This window comes from Falco biarmicus, chromosome 3, assembly GCF_023638135.1.
Source record: "Falco biarmicus isolate bFalBia1 chromosome 3, bFalBia1.pri, whole genome shotgun sequence".
NCBI classification, from domain to species: domain Eukaryota; kingdom Metazoa; phylum Chordata; class Aves; order Falconiformes; family Falconidae; genus Falco; species Falco biarmicus.
Genome location: NC_079290.1, coordinates 20,791,985 through 20,817,710, shown reverse-complemented (window position 1 = coordinate 20,817,710; position 25,726 = coordinate 20,791,985). Strand labels below are relative to the sequence as shown.

Below are 25,726 nucleotides of genomic sequence, written 5' to 3'. Positions count from 1 at the left end.
ACAGAGTGTGAGGATCAAAGATAATGAATGCTGAGAAGGACTTTGCAGCATTCATAAGGGTACACAGCTGGGAAGCCAAGCAGTCCAGGCTGTGTGTGAAGGACGTTATGCTGCCAGGATGGTTCTCCTGTAAAGTGGTACAGCTCCATCTCTGTGCATTGCTGTTGTATCCATAGGGAGCTGCTGCCAAATGGTGCAACATTCTCTATCAGGAAAGGAGAATATGATAAAGAACATGTGTATCAGTTGAGCTTCACATGCATCAAGGATTATATTGGTATTGTAGCATTTTAGAATGTCACATTCTTAAGTGATATAGCTATATAAAAAAATCTGTATGGAGAATAAGCTTTTAAAAACTATGGCAGCACAGTTCTCAAAGTAAAAGGAAATAGATGGGAAAGCAGGATCAAAAAGATAACAACAGCAAGAAATGAGAATCCATATGGTTTCTTTAGCAGACTAATTAGCACCTCTTGAGAACTGATGAACAGTAACAAGGACACAACACAATTTGTTTCCCTCATTTTCTAGGAAAATAGCCTGGCTAGTTAATAGACTTCTTTTCCAGTTTATTATGGCAAGAAAACACTACAAAGATCAGGCCCAGTAGGAGGAAATCACTGTATGGAAACAGGGACATGGAGAAGTTTTACACATCCCTCATAATGGACATGGTCACTTTTGAGTCCCCTGAAATCAGTTTGGAAGCAACTCTTTGGAATCTACACCTTGATTCAGGGAAAGCTCTGCCTCCATAATCATGATGTTCACGGTGCCTGTCTGGAGAGCATCCCTTCATTGCTACGATGGCCTCGGTCCAGGGAGGCAGGGGCTGTGAGGAAGAGGTAATCTGGCAGCGGCTGATCGTTTTGCTTTGCTTACACTAAGGCAAAGCAGAGCAAGTAGTCAGCGGGAGACCCAAATTCTCACCCCAGCTCTTTTACAGACCGTGTGAAATTGTCAAATAGTACAACAGTCGGGAATACCCATGCATTTGTTTTCGTAGCTAAAGCTCCCTTTTGTAAAATGGGTGTGACAATGTATCGTGATTTCAGGGGAAGAGTGAAGGTTAGGTAAAGGCAGACCTCTGTGATCACCTGCACGGAGTAACTGCCTGCCAGTACGCTTCAGTTAAGTCTGAAGATGAAAAGGAGTCCCTCTGTGCAGCCTTTGAATTGCACTGCTCTGGCTCTGCAAGCTTTGTCCAAACAAACAGCTTTTCCGTGCAAGAAACCATTTGGCCTATGTTGGGATATTAGAGGTAAGAGACTGTCCACTATAAACACACCTTTGTGTACTCAGGAGACTCATTTGTAATCTAAACAGTGCCTAGGGCCAATTTCTACAAACACTGTAGAACTGGTCAGAGATTTTCTCCCCTATCTCACCTCTGAAAGTTTTCCAAAAAGAAAAAAAAACAACCCCCACAATGTTCAAAAGACTCAGAAATCACCACAGCCTTCCTTGGCCCTGCAGCAACTCTCCTGATACTGTTTACATGGCTAGCTAACGCAAGAACCGTTAGCTGCCAACTTCACAGGGCTCTCACCTTCCCCTTGTTAAGGTGACCGGGGGAAAAGACCAAAGACGGGACTATAAATGCAAAACAGCACTGTACAGCCAAAGCAACTAAAAGTTCCCTTTGCAAATGCAGAGCTTGGTCTAGAGCTCGATCAAATGCAAGGCCTGCGTTTGGAAAGGAATCATCTACTTCAGCATGGATTTTAAAAAAAAACCACCTCTTTTCTTATCTGGGTGGTGTCTGTTTCAGCTTTGTGGAAGTACAAACAAAGTGTTGCACAGCAAGAGATGACACAATGACTTTGTTCTCAGGCAAGTGTCCCTTGCCTCTTCTTTTTTTTTGGTGGTGGGATCCCATCACCAGCAGCAGTACCCTACAAGGCCATGAGAGAAGGTACTTTTCAAAGGGAAGTTAACACCATTAATTCTCATCTCTTCCTCTGCTTTTGAGTCCACAGCTGACCCCCAAGTCTTGCATCTGACTGCTCAGACTCAATGAATCCAGCTGCATCACTGCTTTCATGCACCTGCAGACAGAAATCTCCAAAGACGCGGTCAGCGCTACCTACTCTCGGGGCCACATTTCAAAACTAGGTCCCACCTGTGAATCTCAGATTCATGGCATTATTTGCCATGCTGATGATTTCTGAGAACATGGGCCTCATGCATGAAACACAGATCCGTGACCAAGCTGGTACAAAAGGCCAAGGAATAGAAAGGAGCTATCATACTGCTGGGAACTACAAAGCTTTCACCAAAGCGGCTAGAAAAATAAATTCTGGTCCCATTGGAGAATACAGGCAATCTTTCACCATGCTTCTCTCCACCTACCTTGCTCTCTCCTTCAATGACTATGACAGGCACAGAAGTGGCAGGCCAGCGGTGTTTGGCTGGGAGGGGTTTATCACAATTCCATAAAACAATAATCTGAAAGACAGTATCGGACCATGATCAGAGACCTTTGTGGCAATGCAGTTCAAACCCTAAGGATCTCCAGACAGAAATGTTAAATTCCAGTTAGGAATTTCAAAATCAACAGCTAAGAATAACACTTCCTACAGTAATTTCACCCATCCTGACTATTTACAATATACATCCTCACAGGCAAGTATAGGCTGGACAGGAACTCAGGAAGTCTATCTCAGCCAGGTCATACGGTTGTCACTGATTTACTTTGGCTCTCATTAAAGGCTAAACCACTTGTAACACTTCACTGCAAGAGGGTGCTCCTCCTGAACTCCCCAGGGTTTCTTTTAGACAAGCCAAAATTCTGGCACTGCTGAGACAAAGAGCCACCGGCAGCAGGAAGGAAGATCACATCGGGGCTCTTAAGGCACAGACATCCTTTTGCAATTTGCAGCGCACACAATCCTGATCTTTAAAGTGCATTCATTGTTCAACCTGCTTTGTGAAACAAAGGGGTTTAATTACTGTCTCTATTCCACTCCCACTACACTCAGAATTTTTGTTTGCCGTGCATGCAGGTCACAGACAGTAGAAATCTCAGAGAAAAGAAACATCAGAATTGAAAACAGGGTTAAAACAGGACTGAGAAGATTCGACATCAGTAGGCTCTTCACTCCTGGGTTAATAGTTTTGTCTCCCTTGTGACTGACAGTCAAACAGCGCTGCTTACCTGTGCACAGTACTGGGACTTGGCTACAGCAACCAGGAGTTTCAGCACAGGCTGAGACTGGGAAACCAGGGGAGTTACTGCGTGGATAACGGCAGTGAATGTGGAAAGAGGCTTCAAACCTGAAGTGAAGAGATATGTGTTCAGTAAAGACAAAATTGCCCCGGTTAGTACAGATTAAAGGACTCTGGAGATGGAAAAATAATCTGCGCTTAATGCAAACCTTGCCATGTTTTTTTAGACCACCTCCTTTCGTCTCAGATAGTAGGATACCAGATGCTTCAGAGGAGATCACACTTCCCTTTAACTCCCATGCCCTCTGAAATCCCTGACTCCAACACAATTACTGCCTTTTCTTACTCAGTATTTCCACAGATGTCCTGCAATCTCTTTCTTTCATTCAGTTTGTCCCACAGATCATATTGATATCTCGTTTGTTCAACTAAATGTGTTTCTTGACGCGGGCTCTGTTTTGCTGCCTGGCTCTGGATGCTTGATGTTTTCTACAGATTATCTCTACAGCTTCCAGAAGCTTGTTCGGTTTCTTCAGTTCCATTACAGACTCAGATTTTTGCTCTTTCTGGGTTGATCCCTGTCCACATGCGTCTTCAATTACCTCCTGAGCTGTTAATTCTGCTTGCATCCTCGCCTTCCATTCTGACGTTTTTGTCTCACTACGATTTCCTTTTCTGCCTGAAGTAACAGATCCTACTGCCATCTACCCTTCATTACTGCTCTCAATCTCATCTAAATTCATCTGTGTGGGGTCACAGTCATTTTTCATCAAAATTCCCACAAAAAACTTCTCCTCCCTTTTTAACATGGCAACTGTGCATTTTTAGCAGGTAAGCAGTACAGATCCACACAAGTGGGATGGCACAGGCTGAGCCAAAAGTAGCAGCAGTCTGGTAAGCAGGATCACTTCAGCATGCAGGCACACTCCCCTGCAGAAGTCATTGTTTAAGTTCCACTTCAGGAAAAAGCCACGGACCTAAGCCCTATTCATTCCTGCTAGTGGGATCCATATGAAGACACATAGTATGGAGAATAAATCCATACCAGCTATGCACTCCAATAACAAGTGTCATGGGTAAATTACCAGTTTTCCAATTTGCCAAGCACAAATAAACAAAGAAAGCAAAAAGCTATTCCTCTTATGTCCCCTTGGGCCATGAATGGGTCAGCAACTCAGACATTAATTACTGGCAACTGAAAAGTATGAAAAGACATAGATTTTTTTAAAACAATCTTTGCAAGTGAGAGGCACGTGATGCATGTTGATGAGTCAGAGACATTCCAGTCTACAGTGGGCAGGCAAGATTGAGACAGGATAAACAAAAGGCACCATTAACTAGAAATGAATGGTAAGTCACTTGGCCCAAGCTACTCAAATATCAAATTCCAAATTTCCGCTAGACATTCCAAATACCTCTAGATTATAGCAAGGATTCACTCACCAAGATTAGCATAGTAGTAAGGAAAATCTCCCAGATATGAGGAATACTGTGGCAGTACAAATAACCCTCCAGGATGTTTGTTCCATATTAAGCTGTTACGTGATATGTGCTTAAATATTCTGTCCTGAATAATCTGGAAAACAAGAGAGGTAATGATTTTTAAATAGACTGTAATAGTCACCGGTAGAAGCTTCAGGGACTCCAGCTGACTGGAATCATCACCCATTCTGCAAAAAGCTGAGGCACACAAATTACTAGACATTCCTGCTTAATCTCTCTTAAAATGACACCGAACTTGCACACTTTGACACCACTTCAGCACCTCAGGCTTTGTGCAATAGGTTTCAGAACACCTCGTTAGCCTCTCTGGACATGGGGACCTTGCAATTCATTGCATTTTGTATTTCAAGTCAAATATTTTGTCTATTAGAGTATCTTAGCAGTTGTAAGCCTGATTAGTTCAATGTCAGTTTTACTATCCAGAACTAACAGAAGATAATTATTTGAGGATAGCATTACAAAGCTAGGTATTATTTTGAGATAATGAGAGCATTCAAAACCACAAAGACTTTCAGCAAATCAGGCTGCACTAATTATTCATTTTTGCTTAATTATAAAGGGATATTAGCATTCAGATACATCATCTCAGTTCTATAACAGCTCCTTGTTGAATGAAACAGAAAAAGATCTTTTGGCAACTACTGTCTCTGTAGAGGGCTGCAAACGCAGATTTCTAGATTTCTAAAGGTCAAAACGGATTGCTAAGTCATCTACTTTACCACCTAGAATACCACAAGCCACAAAAAAAGTTAGAAAGCTATACAATTGATATGTGTTTTACAAACTAATGACGGTTAATTCACATCAGATGCCTGTACGCAAGAGCCATAGTGGTTCTTATACCAATGGGAGCTTTTTCAAACTTGCTGCAAAGACATAACAAGACTCAGTAACTGGACAAATTCAGCCTCCAAATAAGATGCAGCTTTCTAAGTGCAATACGCTGTTGGACATATGTTCTTATAGATTTGCCTTCCCTCAGAGCATCAGAGGTTGGCAGGTCTGGAGATGGGACATTGCAAAGGGCCAGAGGGTGGTGAGGAAAGAACTTTGCCTACGTCAGCTAAGCAGGATCACCTTGCCGCCTTCTGCAGCTCATGTTCTGTCATCAGCTAAGGAGATTTCACATAAATGGCGGTTCATGTATTGCACAGGGCTCAAGTGCCAAGAACACGTTGGCTCTCCTAACCTAATGTCTCTGGCCTTAACACAAGCATATCTGGGTGAAAATCTAAGGCTCTGAAGTTGGACTAAGTCTGATCCCTTGTCATTCATTCTGGCCTTAAAATCTATGCAACTAAAGAACGTATATACCCACAGCACAGGAAAACTAAAAGCAAGCAAAAAGACCCAACACAAGCTGAACAGAAGCAGCTGTTGGAGTCTAAACAAGCTAAAATCTCTGTAAGCAGCTGAGTTCAGGGACATTTGGTCAATACAGAACATGAATAAGTGTTGCCACAAGCAGTGGTTGTCCTGTAATTTTTGATTGCCATGACAAAAAAACATTATAACACCAGTTACATTGCGCTAGACAATCCACTGCTGGTGGCAACACATATACTGCTAAACAGGGGCAAATGTTAGGTGTTTGCATGCTTGTCTACAATTTAATTTTGCCTACAGCCAATTACCATAAATAATATGCAATAATTCACTCACAGGAGTAAGTAAATGTAACTTTTTTTTTTTTTTTCTGAGTGCATCTGAATTTTTCTGTTTGGAAAATTAGGTGCATCAGTTGTCAGATCTTGTGCATGGTGGTGGGGAGAGGAAAAAAAGATGCTGACTGCGGTTTCTCCACCTGCAATTTATGCCACTAAACAAAGACAGAACCTAGAAAGTATGTATTTTTGAGTGTTTACCACAACGCCTAAATATTACAGCTCCTTCATCCTGCTTTCTCAGAACTGGGGCATAATCAGATAAGGAGAAGTCTGCAAATTTACATGGTCAGGGGGTTTTCACAGATGATGGAGTTTTCCACCGTGCTGGTAGCCAGCAAGGCTGCAGGGGAAACACATGGCTCGCATTCAACGCTGCCTCGGTGCACCCAGAGCTAGCGCAGCTCTAACACAGAGCAGGCCCCGGGTGCCACACAGCCTTCAGTGCATGTCAGGCACACAAATCTCACCAGCACAGTTCCGCACCAGGCTGGGGAGCTGGCCTCGGTGATTTATCACAGTTAACAAACGGAAGATTAATTTATCACACTCCTGGTCTACATAAGAAATCTAGCTGTCCATCATGATAGAGAGGAGAAAAGACCACTTGGCAGAAAGAGAACAGAAAAGTACACAAAAAGATAACATGGAGGACCAATCAATTAAAATGCAGAGTGTATAGTGTTGCACATATTGCAGAGACAGACAGCAGCTACACGGCCTCTCCAATGATGAGGCATGAGAGGAAGTTTAATAAGAGAAGGAAGGGGTTAGGATCTCTGGCAAGATCTCCCTTTTCTTTTTGGAATTCATTACTAGTCCAATATTTTTGTCCACCTCATCCTCACACTTCAAGAAGTTCACATATTGCCTTAATCATTGATGCTTCTCAACATGCCTCAGCCAAGAAGCAAACATTTCTTGTCTGTACTTTATGCCGCCCCTCTCCCCTCCTCTTCCCAAGCAGTGGACTGAGCATGCTTCACAGAGATTTAGGGAAGTTTTAGGTTTGTTTTCAGAGAAGACCAAGCTAAAAAAGTGCAGATACACTGCAGCATGCATCTGGATGGTGTTTGCAGCAGTTCACTGCTGCGCTGCCAGCGTTCCCACTCACCAGCCTGCAGCAGACACTCGTGAACAGTTTCCTGACCCACACGATAGCCACGGCACAGGGCACTTCCTCTGTGCCTGCAGTAAGCGCTGATGGCCAAGTGATACAAACCTCTTATTTTGGCTATGAGCTGTCTGGCTTAGGCCACCAGATGCTGTGAGAAGATCGAGGACCTTAAAACGTGACTTGATGCTTTCAGAGGTGTGCAGGATAAAGGGCAGAGAGAGCTGTGATGTCCTTGCAGACATCTGAGTGGGTGAATACTTTTTCTATACCGATATCCTCATATGTGGACATGTACCAGCACTGCAGTCAGCAGGCAAGTGATTATCTTGATGATACCTAGCATCATCAGAGCATTCTGACACAACAGTGTCACAACAGAATACGGATAACATCCACCAGAAAAAAATAATCGTGCTAGGAATTTATTTGCAGGCATCAGATTTTAAGAAGAGATTATCTGCTTGTAGATTTCAGACACTAAAAATCACGCTCAACTGTTTTTTTTTATTTTCTGTCTATTTTTATTTCTGTAACTGTTTATTACTTTCCTAAGGAAAGTTAACTCAGGACTTTACTCAGGCAAGTTGAAACGTTCATAAATCTGTTCATAAAACCAGAATCCCTCTTAGCTGTCTCAAAAATTTCTGAGAGTCCTGTATTAAAAAATAAACAAAAAACACCTCAAACCAAAACCACCCCCGCAAACAAATGAAAAATCCCAGAACATAACTTCAACACCAGGCATGCATTACTCAGTTTCATTAAATTAAACCTTCTAGGAAGATTTTTGTTTTCACTTTAGTTTTTCCCCTCCAAGCAGAAACTCCAGATCGCTGGTTGCTCAGCTGCTTCAGCTTTATTAAGGGTTTTGCTGTCCCCTGTGCACCTGTGGCCACATGGGCCAACGTGTCCCAAAGCAGCACTGAAGACACATCTGTGAGCGCTGGAGCTTGATGTGATGGACACCAAGGCTGTGGGGACTGCAGGTTATGTCCCCTCAAGATCAGCCCCAGCACAGGCAGGAGAGGTGCAGTGAGGAGAGCCGTGCATCTCTCTCCTTTTAGCAATCCCTCGCAATAGCAGGGTGCATGCAGGGAAGGGGCAGATGGTCCAAGAGGCACCCTGACTGTCCCTGGGAATACGGGTAAATAAGGCTGTGAGCAATGGCACACGGTCTTCCAGCTTTGTGAGTTTGATCCTGGCATGGGCCGTGATAATTATAACCATCTCATCAGCACTTATGGGGAGTTTTGAGGATGCAGAGCAGTTCCCAACAGGCAGCACAGATGAAGACAAGCTCCTCCAAGGGCAAGGAGAGCATTGCGAGGATAGCTACGCCAGGAGCTCTGAGAATGTTCCCTGGTTGGTTTTCTTTACTGGCACAGAAAAGCCTAAGGGACTGTCCTGCAGCAGCTGGAGTTAGATCCGCCACAGGCAACCTGTACTGCAGGCAGCAGCACTCATTTGCAGTTTTCAGGGGAAAGCAGGCACAGCGAAGAATGTGGAGCCTTACTACTGTGCACAAGAAAGGATGCAATTGCAGAAGCATTAGCATAAAACAAATGCATTCGCACCTACAAAGTGAACCACTTCCAGTGGTAAAAGTGTGTCAAAAATTTATGTGCAAAATTGCAAAACAATTAGAAGAGAAATCTGCTTTTGAAACTGTAGCCTGGGCCCTACTTCTAAAGAGCCTTTCATCTCTCCTCTATCTCTGAATTCAGAAAGGATTCTCTCCACACTTGAGATCATCTGTCTCCCTGTTTAACAGCAGTCTAATTATGATTATTTATTAATATTTTATATGGATGATCAGGCCCATCCCTTATCCTGTGTGTGAAGATAGGACACAGTGATTTACAAGCCCCCGCTTTTCCTTGAGCCAGACCAACAACCCCATCACAAGGCATCAAAATGCTAAGGGATGGTCAAGGAAGAGCACTACTGTAGCGTTTTTACCAAAATGAATTCCAGCAAGGTTTCTTAAAGAAACACATTCACTACCAATGACAAGGATAGTGATTCATAAGCCACAAAGCTTTGCGAAGGCAAGATCACACATGACAGCTTTTTCACGTGTTGTAGCTCCCATTTTTCACTGTGTCAGTTTTCTCATGTGGATTCTGATAATGAAGAAAGTATTTCCTTAGGGGAGAAAATTTATCTAGATGACAAACTTTTTTCCCATTGACCAACTGTGCGTCATGAAAACCAAGGTCCGAAGCCAGCAAGGACAGGAGCAACTGGACAGGTATGGAAACCTCGCTGTTCAGCAAGGTCCCAGACAATTTTTACTTACCTCTAGTGTAGTCAATACAATCTTCTCAACTGAAGAAAAATAAGCCTCCCACAAGAACTGTGTCTGCTGTCTAAGTGCTAGGATTTTATCCTGATGGATAGACCTGATTGTAGAAGGAATCTGTAATACAAGATGTAATATAGTCAGAAGCTTCAGAAAACAACGGAGTCTCATCAAATTAATATGCTGCTGACAAGCCCTCTCCTCTATTAGCAAGCTGCGCAGCTTCAGCACTCCTGTCTGACAGAGATGCGTGTGTCAACAGTTAAAGCTTCGATGTAAAACGAATGAGACACAACCCTTTATAACCTTTGGTACTGAATATATGAATTTTCTTTTTTATCTGTTTTCTTTTAGGTTTTGGTTGTTTTATGGAAACAAAAGCTCCCTCTCCCCAGCCAGCACTGTGCCATGGCACAGCAAGGAGCTCCTTCTTACATCCCTCATGCACAAAGCTTTTCATGGATTAGTATTTTAACAAACTAGTACCTGCAGGTCTTGAGAGTCCAACAATAATCGCCACTTTCAAAGTGTATTAAAAGGATCTGGAACTGCATTTACCTCAGCATGGTAACACTAAGTGCCCTAAGGAAAACATAGCAATGTCTTAAGCAAGACTCCACTTTTTGGGAGCCTGTGGATCAAATTGCGTTTTACTAATTGCTGGGGGTCAAAAGAATAACGCCTCCCACAACACCTGTTATTCACAAGGGAAAACACTGCTTCTTTTTCCCTCCTTTTCATTAAATCAACACATTAATTCTGGTATAAGTTGCCTTGCAAATAAAACCCAAATTGCCCTGCTGCAATGCTTTCCCATCAAAAAATTTAACTGCACACTGGATCTGATGGGCAGGGTTCACTTCTACATCTTTCCCCATTCCCATGTCCCTCATCCAGACTGGAAGGAAACTAACATATGTACATGTCGTTAACTTAGGACATTGACCAAGGCCTCCAGTACACTGGTTTGACAATGTAAACTGACATTATCAAGGGAATGTAATTGCAGTTTTCTTCAATTACAAGGGCTACTCACAGCACCAGAAAGGCATCTATGATGTTGCTGATTTATGTTCATTTTTAGTACGAATGAAGAGTTGTGTTTTTGCACCTACCTTTTTGTGATTTCAAATTAGGCCACCTTGTTCTCAGACACTCGTTTCTCATAAATTTTTTACCTAAGTCGTTAGTTGTAAAGGCATATACCTGAGCAGTGTGTTGCTTTTTGCAGATCCCAGCTTATTCTGAGTTTGCTTGCACCCCACTACATCCTGCCCTTTCCTGACCAGAACACACGTTGCTTATTCCTAAAGTATTCTGAGAGGTTGCAGTGATCATTATTTGCTTTCACATGCTCCCAAAACAAGTTTTCCTGAAACATTTTCCTGAAGAAAATTAGAGATTTTAAGAATTGATACAAAAACAAATTTCCACGAGCATCATCAAATTCCCTGTAAAACTAGTAAGAAAGATAGAAGCTAAAAACATGTATTAATACATGTTTTTCTAATCAATTACATTACTATTCATGACATGAGGCAGTAAATAACTCCATCAGATTTCATCTTTTGGGGTGAACTTTCTTTGTTTTCATTACTTATCCAGTAAGTTCCAATAAGCAGAAGGATAATGAACATTATCTGTACTGGCTGTACATAAATGTGTATTAATCATCTTATCTTTATCAGCAGCAAATGAAAGATCAAAGTCACTTCACAGTGTTGATATTGCATTTTTTCTATAAACGTAAAAATTTCATTGCGTTATGTGCAACCTTGCGCCTGTGTGCGTACGTGTGTGAGCACCTAATAAAAGCAATACTCATTGCCAACTACACTTTTAGAAAGGGAAGGCTGCTCTGACTGTGAAGGTTTACTGAAAGAAGTTATGATTTTACAGCGCACACCATGCTTGTGAGTGCCTGCAAACACAGTGCCAAGGCTAAAAAGCAGCCTTGGCGCCTCCTCCGTTACAACAACCAGAAAGAAAAATCAGAGACTCCTTTTTAACTGCATTTGCCTTTTAGTTATTAATCGACCTGTCCAGAAAGACAGGTGGGAAAAATGATGTATTAATACTAATCTGACAGAATTACACTGGAATTATTAGAATGGGTGACGTCTTAATAAAAGGTCATTTCAGTAATAAGTAGGGGGAAGGGAAAAACCACCCTGCACAAATAAATGCAGGAAGGCTGGATTAAGCTCTCCTAGCACTGTGACGAGGAGAATATGCAAATAAAAACATCCAAGCTGCTCTCAAACAGGAAATGAAAAACTGTAACATAACAAAAACATTTCCCAGAGCAGACATTCAGGCCCTCTGCCAGCTCTTTAAAAACACTGTTAATAACGGTGCAGTAGCTGTTCAATATGGAAGCAGCTGTGAAGAGAACGAACAGCATGTTACCGGAAAGCACGAAGATCAGCACATTATTATTATTTAAAGAGAGAAATAATTTTGCTCAGAAAAATGTGCTGTCCACCGAAGCAAAAATCAAATGGCCCTTTTATATTTGCAGCTTATATCACATTAAGGAGAACAGGCAGCACTTTGCAAGGCTTGCTAGGCCAGCTCTTCACAAATATTTACATCTTCCAACATGTAAATAGGCATCTAACAAGATTTTCAAAGGTACTTCATTTTTGGGGTGCCAAGACACCTGTACTTTTGAAGGCTTCTCTCTGTGGATGACTATAGCTTGCCACTTTGGAAATTAGTTAAATTTAACCATAAAAAACCACCCGCTTAGTGGCTACTTAGTGCCTACGCCAGATCTCGTGGATCTCAGCTTCATGCTGGGCAATGGCATTTTATCAAATGCTATTTTGGGGAAATGAATTTTTCAAGAGATTTTCCTAACATCAACTTCTTCACATACTTTACAGAATGTTTTTATACTATAAAACCCACTAGGAAAACAGAAAAAAAAAATCTAGTGAATTTAAAACCAAGGTAGATGCTGAAGGTGGCATGGAATTTCTAACTTCTCAACTTGCTTTTGTTCCATGACCTCAAGGAGATTAACAATAAGTGACATGAACGCTGCTTCAGAAAGCCATGTGACACAGTCTAGACAACTGAAAAGGGACAGATGATGCTTCCCACAAAACTGTTAGGTGGTAACTCCTGCCTGAGAAAGTACCTGCTTTTCTGAGGAATCCCTTCAGTACCTGCCAGCCAGAGACACAACGCTGGTGGGACAGATGCCTGAGGATAAACTATTTCTGAAGGACTAGAGCAGACGCTGCCTTCAAGTGTTTTCTCTCATCAAAGCACACAGTCCAGGAGAGCTCTGCTTCAGAGAGGCATCCAGGTGCTCCACACCAGAAGAGATTTCATGCTTTTAGGAAAAATCAGAGTCTCATGCACTTAAGAATGTGGCCTGGTGGCTGCAATGACCTTCAGGTCAAAAAATGAATGATGTCATATTAAATGAGTTCATAGCCGATGTGACACAGACAATCCCTTCATGATAAAAATTCTTATACAGCCCTGACCTTTTGGATTCATCTTCCCCGTCCATTTAGATGGCAGCAGCAATAATCAACTGATCCGCTGAAGGCTGCGGTCTTTTCCTTACCTGTAATAACAATCTCTCATCGCCTATGACGGCAGCTTGGTTCCAATCAATCACTTCCGAGAATGGCAACTCCCATCCGTTGCTGAGCATAACCGGGACACAGGCAGCCTGCACGCACACAGAGGCATCACAGTTGTCAGCGGTACCCGATGGTTAGGGCAAGCTTTGAGGTTTGCACCAACACCATGATCACTGTTTTCTGTACAAGCTCAGGAAAGGCAACAGGGCAAAGAATAGCAGAAGCTAGAGGCCACAGGAGGGTAGCCCAAATGTTGATGGTTTTCCATTTTGTACTTATGCACGTTCACTGAAAGGTGGGGTTTGCATGGAAAGTGGCATTTGAAATCTGGTGCTTATGCTGCCAGATGAGGGCTGGACTGTTAAAATGCTGCAGATGTAACACCAGAGAATTTAATAAGAAATGATGGCCACGTCTGCTGCTTTGTGAACCATTCAGAAAGGAGGTAACTCCCTCAGTTTTTATACATTGCAAGACAACCCTACCGAAAATATAGATCATATTTAATTCCAGAGCACTTTTCCCACAGAGTGAATTCCCTATCCTGTTTGATATGAACTCTCCAAACACAGGCAAATGCACAAACACAACTCATCTGTCATCACCTGTCTACAAAAATAAGAATCGTTTTCTGTCTTAAAACAAACAAAAAGCATACACATTTAGTATCTCTTTCATACCAGTATGATCTGTCTACATTATTTAATCTTTTACGAGTTGCACATGTTCCTTTGCACAGCAGCAAGTTTGGGAATATTCAGTAAATAGGGCAGTATTTCTGTAAACAAATGATCACCACTACGTTCCAGTCAGCTGGATCACAACATAAGAACCAAACAAAAAAACCTCCTGATGTGATGAAAGAACCTATTACCAGAGAATATGCAATGAGCCTGTACTCTGGTTCAGTCTCCTTTGCATCAAGTCAAGCTTAAGTGCTCTGAATTTGGTTCAGACTAGAGTTTGGATCTCCCCACACCTCCAAAACGATGGTATAAAGGGGATCCTTTCAGACTGCTGTACCTTCCTTGGTAACATGTATGACACACAGGATCTTAGACTGGTCAAGTCTCTGCATTATAGCAGTGCTTATAATGTCTAAAGAACTGTGATCTTTCATAAGGAAATTACATTAGTGCATGAAAAAAGCCAACCAGAAAACACTTAGCAATGTGTTTTATGTTTAAAATATTCCACTAATGTGGATTATGTCTTTCAACATACCCTGGAGCCAGGCAGAAATTGGGAATTCATCATAATTGGTGAATTCTACTACCAGGCTGCTAAGAAAAAACTCAGTGCCTGTATTTTATCATCATCAGCCTGGAGCCTCCAAGTTCTGTACAGTGAGGTACACTCCCTGCTTTCTTTTTCTGAGATGATGTATCTAACAGAAGCTGCGTGACTTGTGTCCCAGATAAGAGAATAGCTAAGCAGTGTTCTTCAGAAGGATCTGAAGTGACTCCTCATCCTAAATAAGCCAGTCTCACTTCTTCCTCTGAAGAGGCTGGAGAGGGAACAGCACTTTGCAGGCTATCAATCTGAGTAAGAGCACAGAGGTAAGAGACTGTCCAGAACCTGGATCTCAAATCTGACAGCAGGTGTGGGGTTCAGTTGTTAAACCTAAGTGTCCAGCACATTTGGGATTCTCTAGGCTATCCAAGAAACCCATCAAAGGCTGGTGGACATGACACAGGATCTCCTGGAGGCCTTCTGGAAAAGCAGCAGGAAGCCAGAAAGGCACCCCTGGGCTTCTAAAATGACATTTATTATACACCTGCACTTATGTACCTGAATTCTGTTCTGCGCAAAACAATACTCTTTAATAGTGGCTGGGACATTTTACGGTTGATGAAGAAAAGTGATGCGATGATATTCATTAACAGCTTTACTGCCAGTGCTGGAATGCTTCCCAAATGGCAAAAGGACAGCAGGAGGCAGGACTCAGTGAGGTGTTCTCATTTGCCATCTTACTGACACTAAGAAGCACCTCAGCCTCCCCTTCACTCCAGCCCCCACGGAAATCCAGATGCCAGTCCTAGAGAGGAGCTGCAGCCTCTCTCAGGATGCTCTGTACGCCTGACTGAACATCCAGGACCCCAGGGCTGAGCTGATGCTTGCCAAAAAACAAAGTCATGTTGGCTGCAGCCAGAGTAGGTCAGTGTCAGGCTCCATCACTGCGCTGCCAAACCCTGCTGCCACAGTGACTCAGGAGCCCCTCTGCGTTGCCCTCTGCTGCTGGCCAACAGCCCTGGCTAACCAGGGAGGTCCCAGAGACAAGAGGTTAGCCGATGCGATGCCCATCTACAAGAAGGGCAGGAAGGAGGATCTGGGGAACTACAGGCCTGTCAGCCTGACCTCGGTGCTGGGGAAGGTTACGGAGCAGGTCATCCTCAGTGCCATCACAGGGCATGTGCAGGAAAGCTGGGGATCAGGCCCAGCCAGCGTGGGTTTATGAAAGAGAGGTCCTGCTTGATGAACCTGATCTCCTATGACAAGGTGATCTGCTTAGTGGATGAGGGAAAGGCTGTTGTCTGCCTAGACTTTAGTATAGCATTTGACACCATTTCCCACAGCATTCTCCTGGAGAAACTGGCTGCTCATGGCTTGGACAGGTCTACTCTTCACTGGGTAAAAAACTGGCTGGATGATCAAGCCCAAAGAGTTGTGGCGACTGGAGTTAGATCCAGCTGGTGGCTGGTCACAAGTGGTGTTCCCCAGAGTGTGGTACCGGGGCCAGTCCTTTTTCATACCTTTATTGATGATCTGGATGAGGGGATCTAATGCACCTTTAGTAAGTTTGCAGATGACACCAAGTTGGGCAGGAATGTTGATCTGCTTGAGGGTAGGAGGCTCTGCAGAGGGATCTGGGCAGGTTGGGACCGATGGGCCGAGGCCAATTGTGTGAGGTTCAACAAGGCTCAGTGCCGGGTCCTGCCCTTGGGTCACACCAGCCCCACACAGCGCTACAGGCTTGGGCAGAGCGGCTGGAAAGCTGCCTGGGGGAAAGGGCCTGGGGGTGCTGGTTGACAGCCGGCTGGGCATGAGCCAGCAGTGTGCCCAGGTGGCCCAGAAGGCCAACAGCATCCTGGCCTGTATCAGCAGTCGTGTGGCCAGCAGGGCAAGGGCAGTGACCGTCCCCCTGCACTGGGCACTGGTGAGGCGGCACCTGGAACCCTGTGTTCAGTGTTGGGCCCCTCACTGCAGGGGGGACACGGAGGGGCTGGAGCGTGTCCAGAGACGGGCAACGGGGCTGGGGAAGGGGCTGGGGCACAAGTCTGATGGGGAGCGGCTGAGGGAGCTGGGGGTGTTCAGCCTGGAGGAAAGGAGGCTGAGGGGGGACCTTGTCGCTCTCTGCAGCTCCCTGACAGGGGGCTGTAGGCAGGGGGGGGTCGGTCTCTTCTCCCAAATAACAAGCAACAAGACAAGAGGAAATAGCCTCAAGTTGTGCCAGGGGAGGTTTAGATTGGATATCAGGAAAAATTTCTTCACTGATGGGGTGGTCAAGCATTGAAACAGGCTGCCTGGGGAAGTGGTGGAACCACCATTCCTGGAAGTGTTTAAAACACGTGTAGATATGCTGCTCAGGGATGTGCTTTATTGGTGAACTTGGCAGTCCTGGGTTAATGGTTGGACTTGATGATCTTAAAGGTCTTTTCCAACCTAAATGTTTCTATGATTCTATGAAAAAAGGGAGATCATTAACCAAAGTTTAAGGGGATTCAGGTGCTGTCCCAAACACACTGTGAGCTCCCTGAGATCAGCCTATATCCACCTTCATGTGAAGCTTCCATCTGGGGCTTTACAGCCTCCAGGCCACCTTCTGCATGTTCAGCAAGCACCACCTCAAGATAGGCAAGGCATAAGCAGGTCTGTTTTGGCTAAATAAAAATAAAAAACTATTTTTACTGCCCCGGGACTTACTTGTAGTAGAGGCCAGTGTCTCATGGAAAGTCTTGCAGCTTGATAAAATACTGCTCTAAACCGGTCCAAGCCTCACCTCACCCAGGGAGACCCTCTTCCTGGAGGTAATGCAATTCAACCTTCCAATGAGCTCAGTGCTCAACCCCTCCTGGGAAGAAGCTGCCAATTGCTCCAGAAGTATGAATAGAGGCTTTCGCAAAGTGGATTACTGTCCACTAGGGAAATGAAACACATTTCCCTCCTCCCCACCTCCTTGCTATTGCATGCTGAATTGCAGCCAGCATAGCCAATGCTTTAAACTGCAGCTCTTACCTGCAAGGCTTCCAGAAACCTGAAAGAGCCAAGCCTGCGGCCACGGGGAACCAGACAGAAAGTGGCATTGTGCAGCATTTCACGGTAATCATACCTAACAAGAACAGGGGAGAAAAGAGAAAATTCAATTAGCGGTGAGTCCTAGAGTAACTGGGCGTGAAAATGCAAACAGCTGCTGAGACACATCTGGATAAAATCACCCCCAACCAAGACTGCTCACCACCAGGTTAACTAGCTCCCTCCCTGCACACGTGTGCTAGCCATCTCCCTGGCTCCTTTTTGTTCATCCTTAGGAGCAACCACCATGGGAGAGAGCTGGGGAGGGTGGCAATGAAACTGAGAAGGAAATAATTTTGCCTTTGCAATAATCGGCCATTTCTAAATAAACAGGTATGCATGAGTTCTAACAACTGTGGTTGTTAGAAGTGGTACTTCTGTGACCCTCATTTCCATTCAGATTTAGTCAAAGTCATGCACAACTGTGTTCATTTCTGTGCAAGAGGTTTGTACAAAGAAAAAAAGCATTCAAGCTATGCCAAAGAAACCTTCCCTTATCAAGCAGGCACTCAAAAAGGGACAGAGGGGTTACAATGACTCACTTGGTGGTTATTGTCAAGTGTGGCGAGAGGGATAACTGCCAAATTTTGGCAATTAACTACATAGCTGCAATGGCCCCTGCTACTCCGAATTAAAATTTTAAGCACCTACAGACACTCCTGAGCTTTATTCTGATTCCATCAATCACCTCAAAAACACACATGCAAAAATCCTCACAGTTTCCAGCCTCTTATTAGCTAATTGTACTTCTGGCAAACCCATGAACTGTGAATGGCATCAACCTTGACTGAGACAAAAGGATCCAGATTAAACACCCTCTGTTCTCCAGAGTGTCCTGGACTCTGCAGACAATTGTTATTTTCACAGTAACTTGTGGCATTTACATTTTCTAGAAATAATAATCAAATTTAACTGTAACCTGCAGGCAGAGCAATTTTTTTGTATGTGTGTTTACATGTATGTATATACATACATATATGATTATATTTTATATACAAAAAAGTCCGGATCTACGTTTTTATTCTCAAACAGGCCAGACAGATGGGAGTAAGCCAATTTTCAATTATAAGCTCTGTCTTTAGGAAGAGACATCTTGCAAAGGCCCATTTGCTTAAACAAGCGTGTACAGCTAATTTGCACAAGAAAAGGTCACTGTGAATGGATTAAGATTATCTCCACAGAGAGTAAAATAAAAAGCCTCGTTGCATTAATTAAAACTACAAAACAGACTTCAAAGTACTTTTTTTTTTTTAAACCGTATCTCAACTTTGGTTGAAATACATATATACATATTCCATTTAAGTGGCAGCCATTTCTTTTTCTCCATGTGGGATATTGATTGGCAGCCATGTCCCAGCTCACCAGCCAGCAGTGACACAACACACAGGGGAAAACGTCAGGAAACTGGAATACAAAAAAATAATAATAAAAAAAATCTGCCATTTTTAAGCATTCCGTTTTTTACATATTGAGAGGTCTGAGGCTCACCACTTCTGCTGTATATGGCAGAAAATGTTAATAAATACCAAAAATAGAATACCCCGTAGGGCTAGAATACGCCAGTCAGAAGTCCCCCATCATTAGCTAGCTAAAAATGTAAAATCCTGTTAATACCCCAGAATGTAACAATATCCACAAAACACCGGTGGCAGAACCAGAACACAAAGACAATCAGAGAACAAGGCCAGCACAAGTGACTTCTCCATATGCCAGTGATATCTTACACTGGGCACCTTTTCTTTTGTAACTGATATGTTGATATTAGGATAGATGTACAAAGGAATAAAAAAAAGGATTTTGTTGACCATTTCCCACCTGGAAACCACTTAGCGTCTTCCTCCCATTTGTGTGTTTTAAAGCCTAACGTGTGATTTATTGCTGAGCTCTGGAATAGCATGGTTCATGGTCATCAAGCAATTTATCTACATAATACAGACACAGAAACCTCACCCTAACCTTGATGTATGGCCACAAAATTTCCACTCACTTCAGGGAGAACGTGCAAATACAACAGGAGCAGATCCAGAGTAAAGTAATATCCATTGAGAGCTGCTGCAGAGAATGACATGCAGCAGAGATTCTTCTCATGAACAAATTTCTTTACGATTTCAACCCAAGTGTTTTCAGGTGACTCAACAAGATCTTTGAGCTCAGTGCTAAGGGGCTGATTTCCAGTTTAATACCCCTCAGCGACCACTCTAGGATCCAGCATTTATTTGAAATCCTTAAATACAAGGTGCTAATTTTACTCCTACTGGTTCGTGGGTAGCATGCAAAGCAACAGAGGCACCCTGCCTTAGCTGAAAGACAGAAGATAGCCCAGTATGTTTAAATACAAAATTGGAAACGCTTTTCACACAACACATGTAGCCAGCCACAAATACATAAACATCTCTGTCAAACTGCAAGCATAGCTTTGTAATTTGAAGCATCACTTATGGAGGAAATTGTTTACATGTACTTCAGTCAGCCTGCAGCAGAGGCCGTTTCACTTTTTTTTTCAGGCTGCCAGGCAGCATTTGGAGGAGATCTTGGCCACAAAACATCACCTGGTGAATGAAGCTCCAGTCCACAGGCCATGGTGGGGGACAGAAGGTGTCAGAGCAAGCCCCAGTTTCAGATTCCTTCCCATTCAGCCGTGTAGGAATCACACATGCAGTAGGAGGTTTGAGCTTTGCCAGTGTTTTGTCAGGGCAAGAAAATAACTTCTGTATCATTGGCATTTTTTTCCACATAGAAAGCATACACACATCTCACCTGAAAGCATCTCTGCATTTCCCTTAACTCTGACTTGAAATACTTCCAGTGAAGTCAGTGAGATAACCTCTATGATTAAAGGTAGGTATCTGAGTTAAATCTTTGCTGTACTTGAAATTTCTCCTTCACTTTTTCAGGAGAGAAACCGAAGCTGGCACAGACATCCAGGAACACTCTCTCAGCCAGAGCAGGACACTTGTACATTAAGTACTGATCTGGCACCTACTGCAAATACCAGTATAGCATCAATGACGGGCTTGATTTCCCCACCACCTTCACTGACTAATCTCAACAAGACCTCAGGGAGGCAATGAAGTATTATAATCCCGCTCACAACTGGCAGAGGGGCCTTAAGTTACAGAGAAGCAAGTCAAGTGCTTAGAAGAGGTTCTTCCAGAGCCTCCTCTTCTTCTCCCCTGGCAATGGGGGTTATATCTGTTTTCAGAACTACTTATTGCCATTAGGCGGTAATGGCTGAAGATGGCAGGGAGATTTGTTACGGTCTTCCATCGCTGTGGTTTCTGCAAACCTGGAACTGCCGGCTTGTGGGGACAGCTCTGCATTACCTGCCTATCCGGATGCACTGCTTTTACCCGGCTGCAGAGGTTTTTCAGGCTTCACTTGCAGCTGAGGAATTGGAGCTCAGACCAGCGTCGTGGGGCACCACGCAGGCGGCTGGCCAGGCACTTCTTCCTTACTTGTGCTGCTTCGGTGTCGCACTCCTTCTGGTGCTTTCCTTTACTGCTGGCAGTTAATCTTTCCGAGTATTTACTGTAAGAAAGCTTTAAGAGGAGTCCTCTGCTTTGCTTGGAGGGTATTTATTTCCAGAATAATCCTGGTTTCTGTGTTAGAAGACTGCTGGGAGAGGGGGCACATGCTTATTGCTCATATTCCCATACTCCTTCATTCTGCACGCTTGCATGGAGGTAACATTTTACTGCCAATTTTAGGGTCGGCTTGGCCTGGGCCTCAGCTGCATCATTCAAAGATGTTAAAATCCAAAATGCATATGCTTTTAAAATGACAGTTGGGGCTTTAGAACTAAAATAGCTACAGATTTAACCCAAAGCTGGCATCCCTCTGTAAGGATCAGCAGTGTGTTTTATTAACTTTCATGCTTCCTTCTGTAATGATTAAGTGCACCTTGTTCACAGCTAATACCTTTTTAGGCAGCATAAACAAATAGCTCTATTTGTAATCAATTCTAATTTATTCACACTTTAATTGAAATATCCCCTCCCTGCTACCACCCATAGCTGAGAAAACATGTTCGGCCCCATCTATCACGCAGGTGTAAACACTGCAACGCCATGCGGACAATTATATGAAGGAGAAACGCTGCTCAGCCAAATGCTCTTACCATCTTAACTTCTTGATCCAACACATTGCTTCTGTCTTTCTCCACCACCCTCCCCCCCACCTTTTTTTTCCTTCTGATGTGCCGACCTTGTCAATCAGCAAACGGATTAGAGGGCTGCTTGGGATTCCTGGTTCACCATTATCCCAAGGAGCCCAGGCAGGCTGCAGAGGCTCTGCAGTAACTAATCAGCCATGCCATACATTCCTTCTTGCAGCTTAAGCATTTCCCCATGTCACTACACTTAAGAGATTATAAACTAGCCTGGGAAACATTTTCACTACCAATTTTAACATAAACTATTTTTTGCCCAAGCCACATTGTCATCACTATTGATTGAAGAGAGGTCTAAAAAGACGTTGGCTGTTTAGATCAGCAGATATGTCCAGCTACCCAGATGTGATGATATCATACTTTATCCAGCTATATGTCACCTGTCACGCAGGACATCATAAAGCAGTGTACATATTTTCTTATCTAATCCTTTCAACACTGATATGGGACACCATCACCATTCCCATTTCGTAGACAGAAAACCTGAGATACAGATGACTGGTGGCTTCTACCGCAGCTAGACAGACCTTGGGAATGCTAACCCCGGCGTCCTCATCTGCCTCCTTCCTCTCTGGTGATAACAGCACTCACCGAAAAGCAGCTGTATGTTATGGCTATCAAAATTCAGATGGAGATACAGGAGCAGAAACCAAACCAAATACAATGGGTTTAACCCAGGAGTACATATTTTAATAGCGCCACATATAATCCATCTTTTGGAAGATGCTGGAGCTCATCTTTGGCAGGAAGTATCAGCACGTAATGCCATAGATATCAGATGGGACTAGAGCTGTTTTTTTCCTTTCCCAAGCCAAAAATTGCGATGGCACTTAATCAACTATGTCCAGGGCTCCCTCCCTGAATCTACACACTACATCTACCAGAAATCTCTGCATCAGTTCAAGTGCTACAACAAAGACAGATATAAGACATGTGTAACACAAGGCTAAGCGGTGGAGTGTTTCCCAGTTTTCCAGTATATTCAGTTTCAGCTACTAACCGGCCAGTTTTCTATGCATGAATGCTTAATGCAGATGGCTCTGAACTAGTGGCTGGAGAGCCTGAAAAGAAACCCACTCTGTCACACAGAGCATCTTGTTGCTTGGCTTCCATTAAGGTATGTTGGCTTTTAAATAAACTGTCAAGTAAAACTTGGCATTGAAAACACCAAGTGAGTAACTGTCTTTGTAGAAAAGCGGACGGCTCAGCTGTGCATCAAATAGATAGCTGCCCAAGACTGAGCTCGAAAGACTAACGCATCCTACTTGGAAGGGTGCCGTCGCTGCAAACTGCTTGCTTTTGGATTTACGGCTGCACAATGCTTTGGGGTGATCTTAATGCCGGTTAACAGGCTACTGGCTGGCAGTTCATCTCCCTCTCTGCAAGCACTGGTTCTGGAATTAGAAAGTTTGGAGGTGCAAAAACATAATTGGAAAACTTTTTTTTTTTTCCTGCTTAAAGGGCTAATTGATTTCACAGGTGTTTAATTATCATTTGCTGTGAGATAATACCTTGTAGTGCCATAAAAAATGGATTTAATTTTCGAGTGCTTGCAAAACCACTGCCAAAGCCAAGTTAGAGCTAAAGCTAGATAATTGTTCTATAAATCAAACACACTGCCTCCTTTCTTTGAAATTTTTAATACTTGGCTATAATGATATCTGACGACCTTGAAACTAACATAAAAAGGATTTTCTTGCCAAGTGCTGAAAGGCAGCCATTGGAGTATTTCTTTCAGCCTGGTTCATTACTGCAGCCGCCACAGACATGTGCCCTGGCTGCAGGACTCCAAGGGATGCTATGGTGTAAGTACAGCAGCAGCATGCGTGAAAAGTGATTTCAGCACAAGGTAACAGCGAAGTACAGGTATGAGCATGAGCACAATCTGAAAATACTCCTAAATTAATGAAAATACTGCAGTTCTAGATATGGCAATGGAAATTAAACTCAGCAAACATTCAGCAAATAATGTCAAGGTACAACTGTTTCCTCCTTTCCATGCCAGCATCTTCTTCTAGTTCAGAAGGTTGGAATAATAAAGAAAACCTGGGAAGCAGAGTTTTCACTTTAATGTACTGCTAAAGCAACTTTGTCACAGTTAAGATGGACAGTAAGCATTGAGATTTAAATAATATTTAAAATCTTCAGTGACATCACAGTTGGATTCAGTTCGCTTTGGTATTACACACAGAAACATTTCGATACGCAAGTCATTAAAGTCAATATACATTCTAACAAATAAAAAGGCTCTAATGACTTTTGTCTAACTATTTACACAGAATGCCCTGTAAACCTATATGGTGCATATAAAGCACACAGAATATCTGCACTGCCAAATACTATCCAGCTGGCTCCCAGCATGGCGGTTACACCATCTATAATAAGTAGTCTTATACAGTAGCAGATGTGGTCCCACCAACCCAATTTGATATTTAAAGATAACCGCTTATTTAACAAATGCACCACAGAGGGTTCCTAAGCAGTGTGTCAGAGCTAAGCCTTGCTGAGGTGCCTCTCTAGGCAGTGTTAAGCCCCAGCTACCAGCAACCTGCTAATAGCATGGTGTAGCTTTTCTTCTAAAACCAAATGCCATCTCCTAGGCTTTGAAGTCCTCTAAGAGTGCCTGTTTCACAACAGCACCTTGCTGTGCTGGCAGAAAGAAAACTCAAAACATGCCTGAATAAGAAAAGTCCATGAGGAAGCAAATGTTCTGCTTGCTTGTATCTTCCAAGGAATGTAAATGCAGCACCACATATTGTGAATTCAATACCCCCTAGGTCGGTGGAAAAGCAGTGAAGATGCTGATGCTTACATGCGTGGATGCATGCACAGGAACACACACAGAGCCACAGCGTAAGACTATGGACCCACCTCCCCTGTCAGCCCCTCTCAAGTGACATGGATGTGTATGAATCCTCTTTGCCTGAAACATGCCCATCTAGCAATTACTGCCTGTCAAGCTGCTGAACCCTTACAAGGTAAAGACAAGACCAACCTGTTAAGATGATCCAGTGGTGCAAGCAGGCTCTTTCTGACAGGATTCTTCTAACAATAAATTATGCCAACACTTTGCATCATTATGGTACCTCTACCTTGCCATTATCTGGAGATCACAGACTCCTTTTTGAATATTTTAATATAAAGAACCCCAGCCTGCCAGCAGGAGAACAAAGCAGCATCTCCATTTCACTGATGGGAAAACCACCACACAGCCTGAACTTGGGCTTCATCTACTCAGCCTTGTTCCCCAGTACTCTGTACAGAAAAATATGAGTAAGTTGAAAGTAGCATCTAACTCTTGACAGTATGCTTTGGCATTTCGACAGAGAACTAATATCCTGGGCTGCATCAAAAGAAGCCTGGCCAGCAGGCTGAGGGAGGTGATGCTCCCTTTCAGCTCCGCTCTTGCGAGACGCCACCTGCAGTGCTGCATCCAGCTCTATAGCCCCCAACACAAGAAAGACAGGGACCTGTTGGAGTGAGTCCAGAGGAGGGCTATGAGAATGCTCAGAAGGCAGGAGTACCTCTCTGATGAAGAAAGGCTGAGAGAGTTGGATACAAGGCTCCAGGCAGACCTTATAGCAGCCTTCCAATATATAAAGGGGGCTTATAAGAAAGATGGAAAGAGACTTTTTATCAAGGCCTGTAATGACAGGACAAGAGTAATGGTTTTAAAACTAAAAAAGGGTAGATTTAGATTAGACATAAGGAAGAATTTTTTTACAATGAGAATGGTGAGGCACTGGCACAGGTTGCCTAGAGAAGCTGTGGATGTCCCATCACTGGAAGTGTTCAAGGCCAGGCTGGATGGGGCTTTGAGCAACCTGGTCTATTGGAAGATGACCCTGCCCGTGGCAGGGGGGTTGGAACCAGACGATCTTTAAGGGTCTCTCCCAATCCAAATCA

At 43.5% G+C, this 25,726-nt stretch overlaps 1 protein-coding gene across 1 annotated transcript in view; it reads right to left on the bottom strand.

Moving 5' to 3' along the window:
• The window catches only part of EXT1 (exostosin glycosyltransferase 1), a 186,997-nt gene that overhangs the window by 13,657 nt on the left and 147,614 nt on the right, over positions 1 to 25,726 (bottom strand). Inside the window, exons 2-7 of the mRNA XM_056333281.1 lie at positions 17,596 to 17,689; positions 13,341 to 13,448; positions 9,755 to 9,874; positions 4,615 to 4,747; positions 3,161 to 3,279; positions 2,356 to 2,451 (exon numbers count right to left, since the gene is read on the bottom strand). Of these exons, the coding sequence (XP_056189256.1) occupies positions 2,356 to 2,451; positions 3,161 to 3,279; positions 4,615 to 4,747; positions 9,755 to 9,874; positions 13,341 to 13,448; positions 17,596 to 17,689 (670 nt within the window). The remainder of the gene's footprint in view (positions 1 to 2,355; positions 2,452 to 3,160; positions 3,280 to 4,614; positions 4,748 to 9,754; positions 9,875 to 13,340; positions 13,449 to 17,595; positions 17,690 to 25,726) is intronic.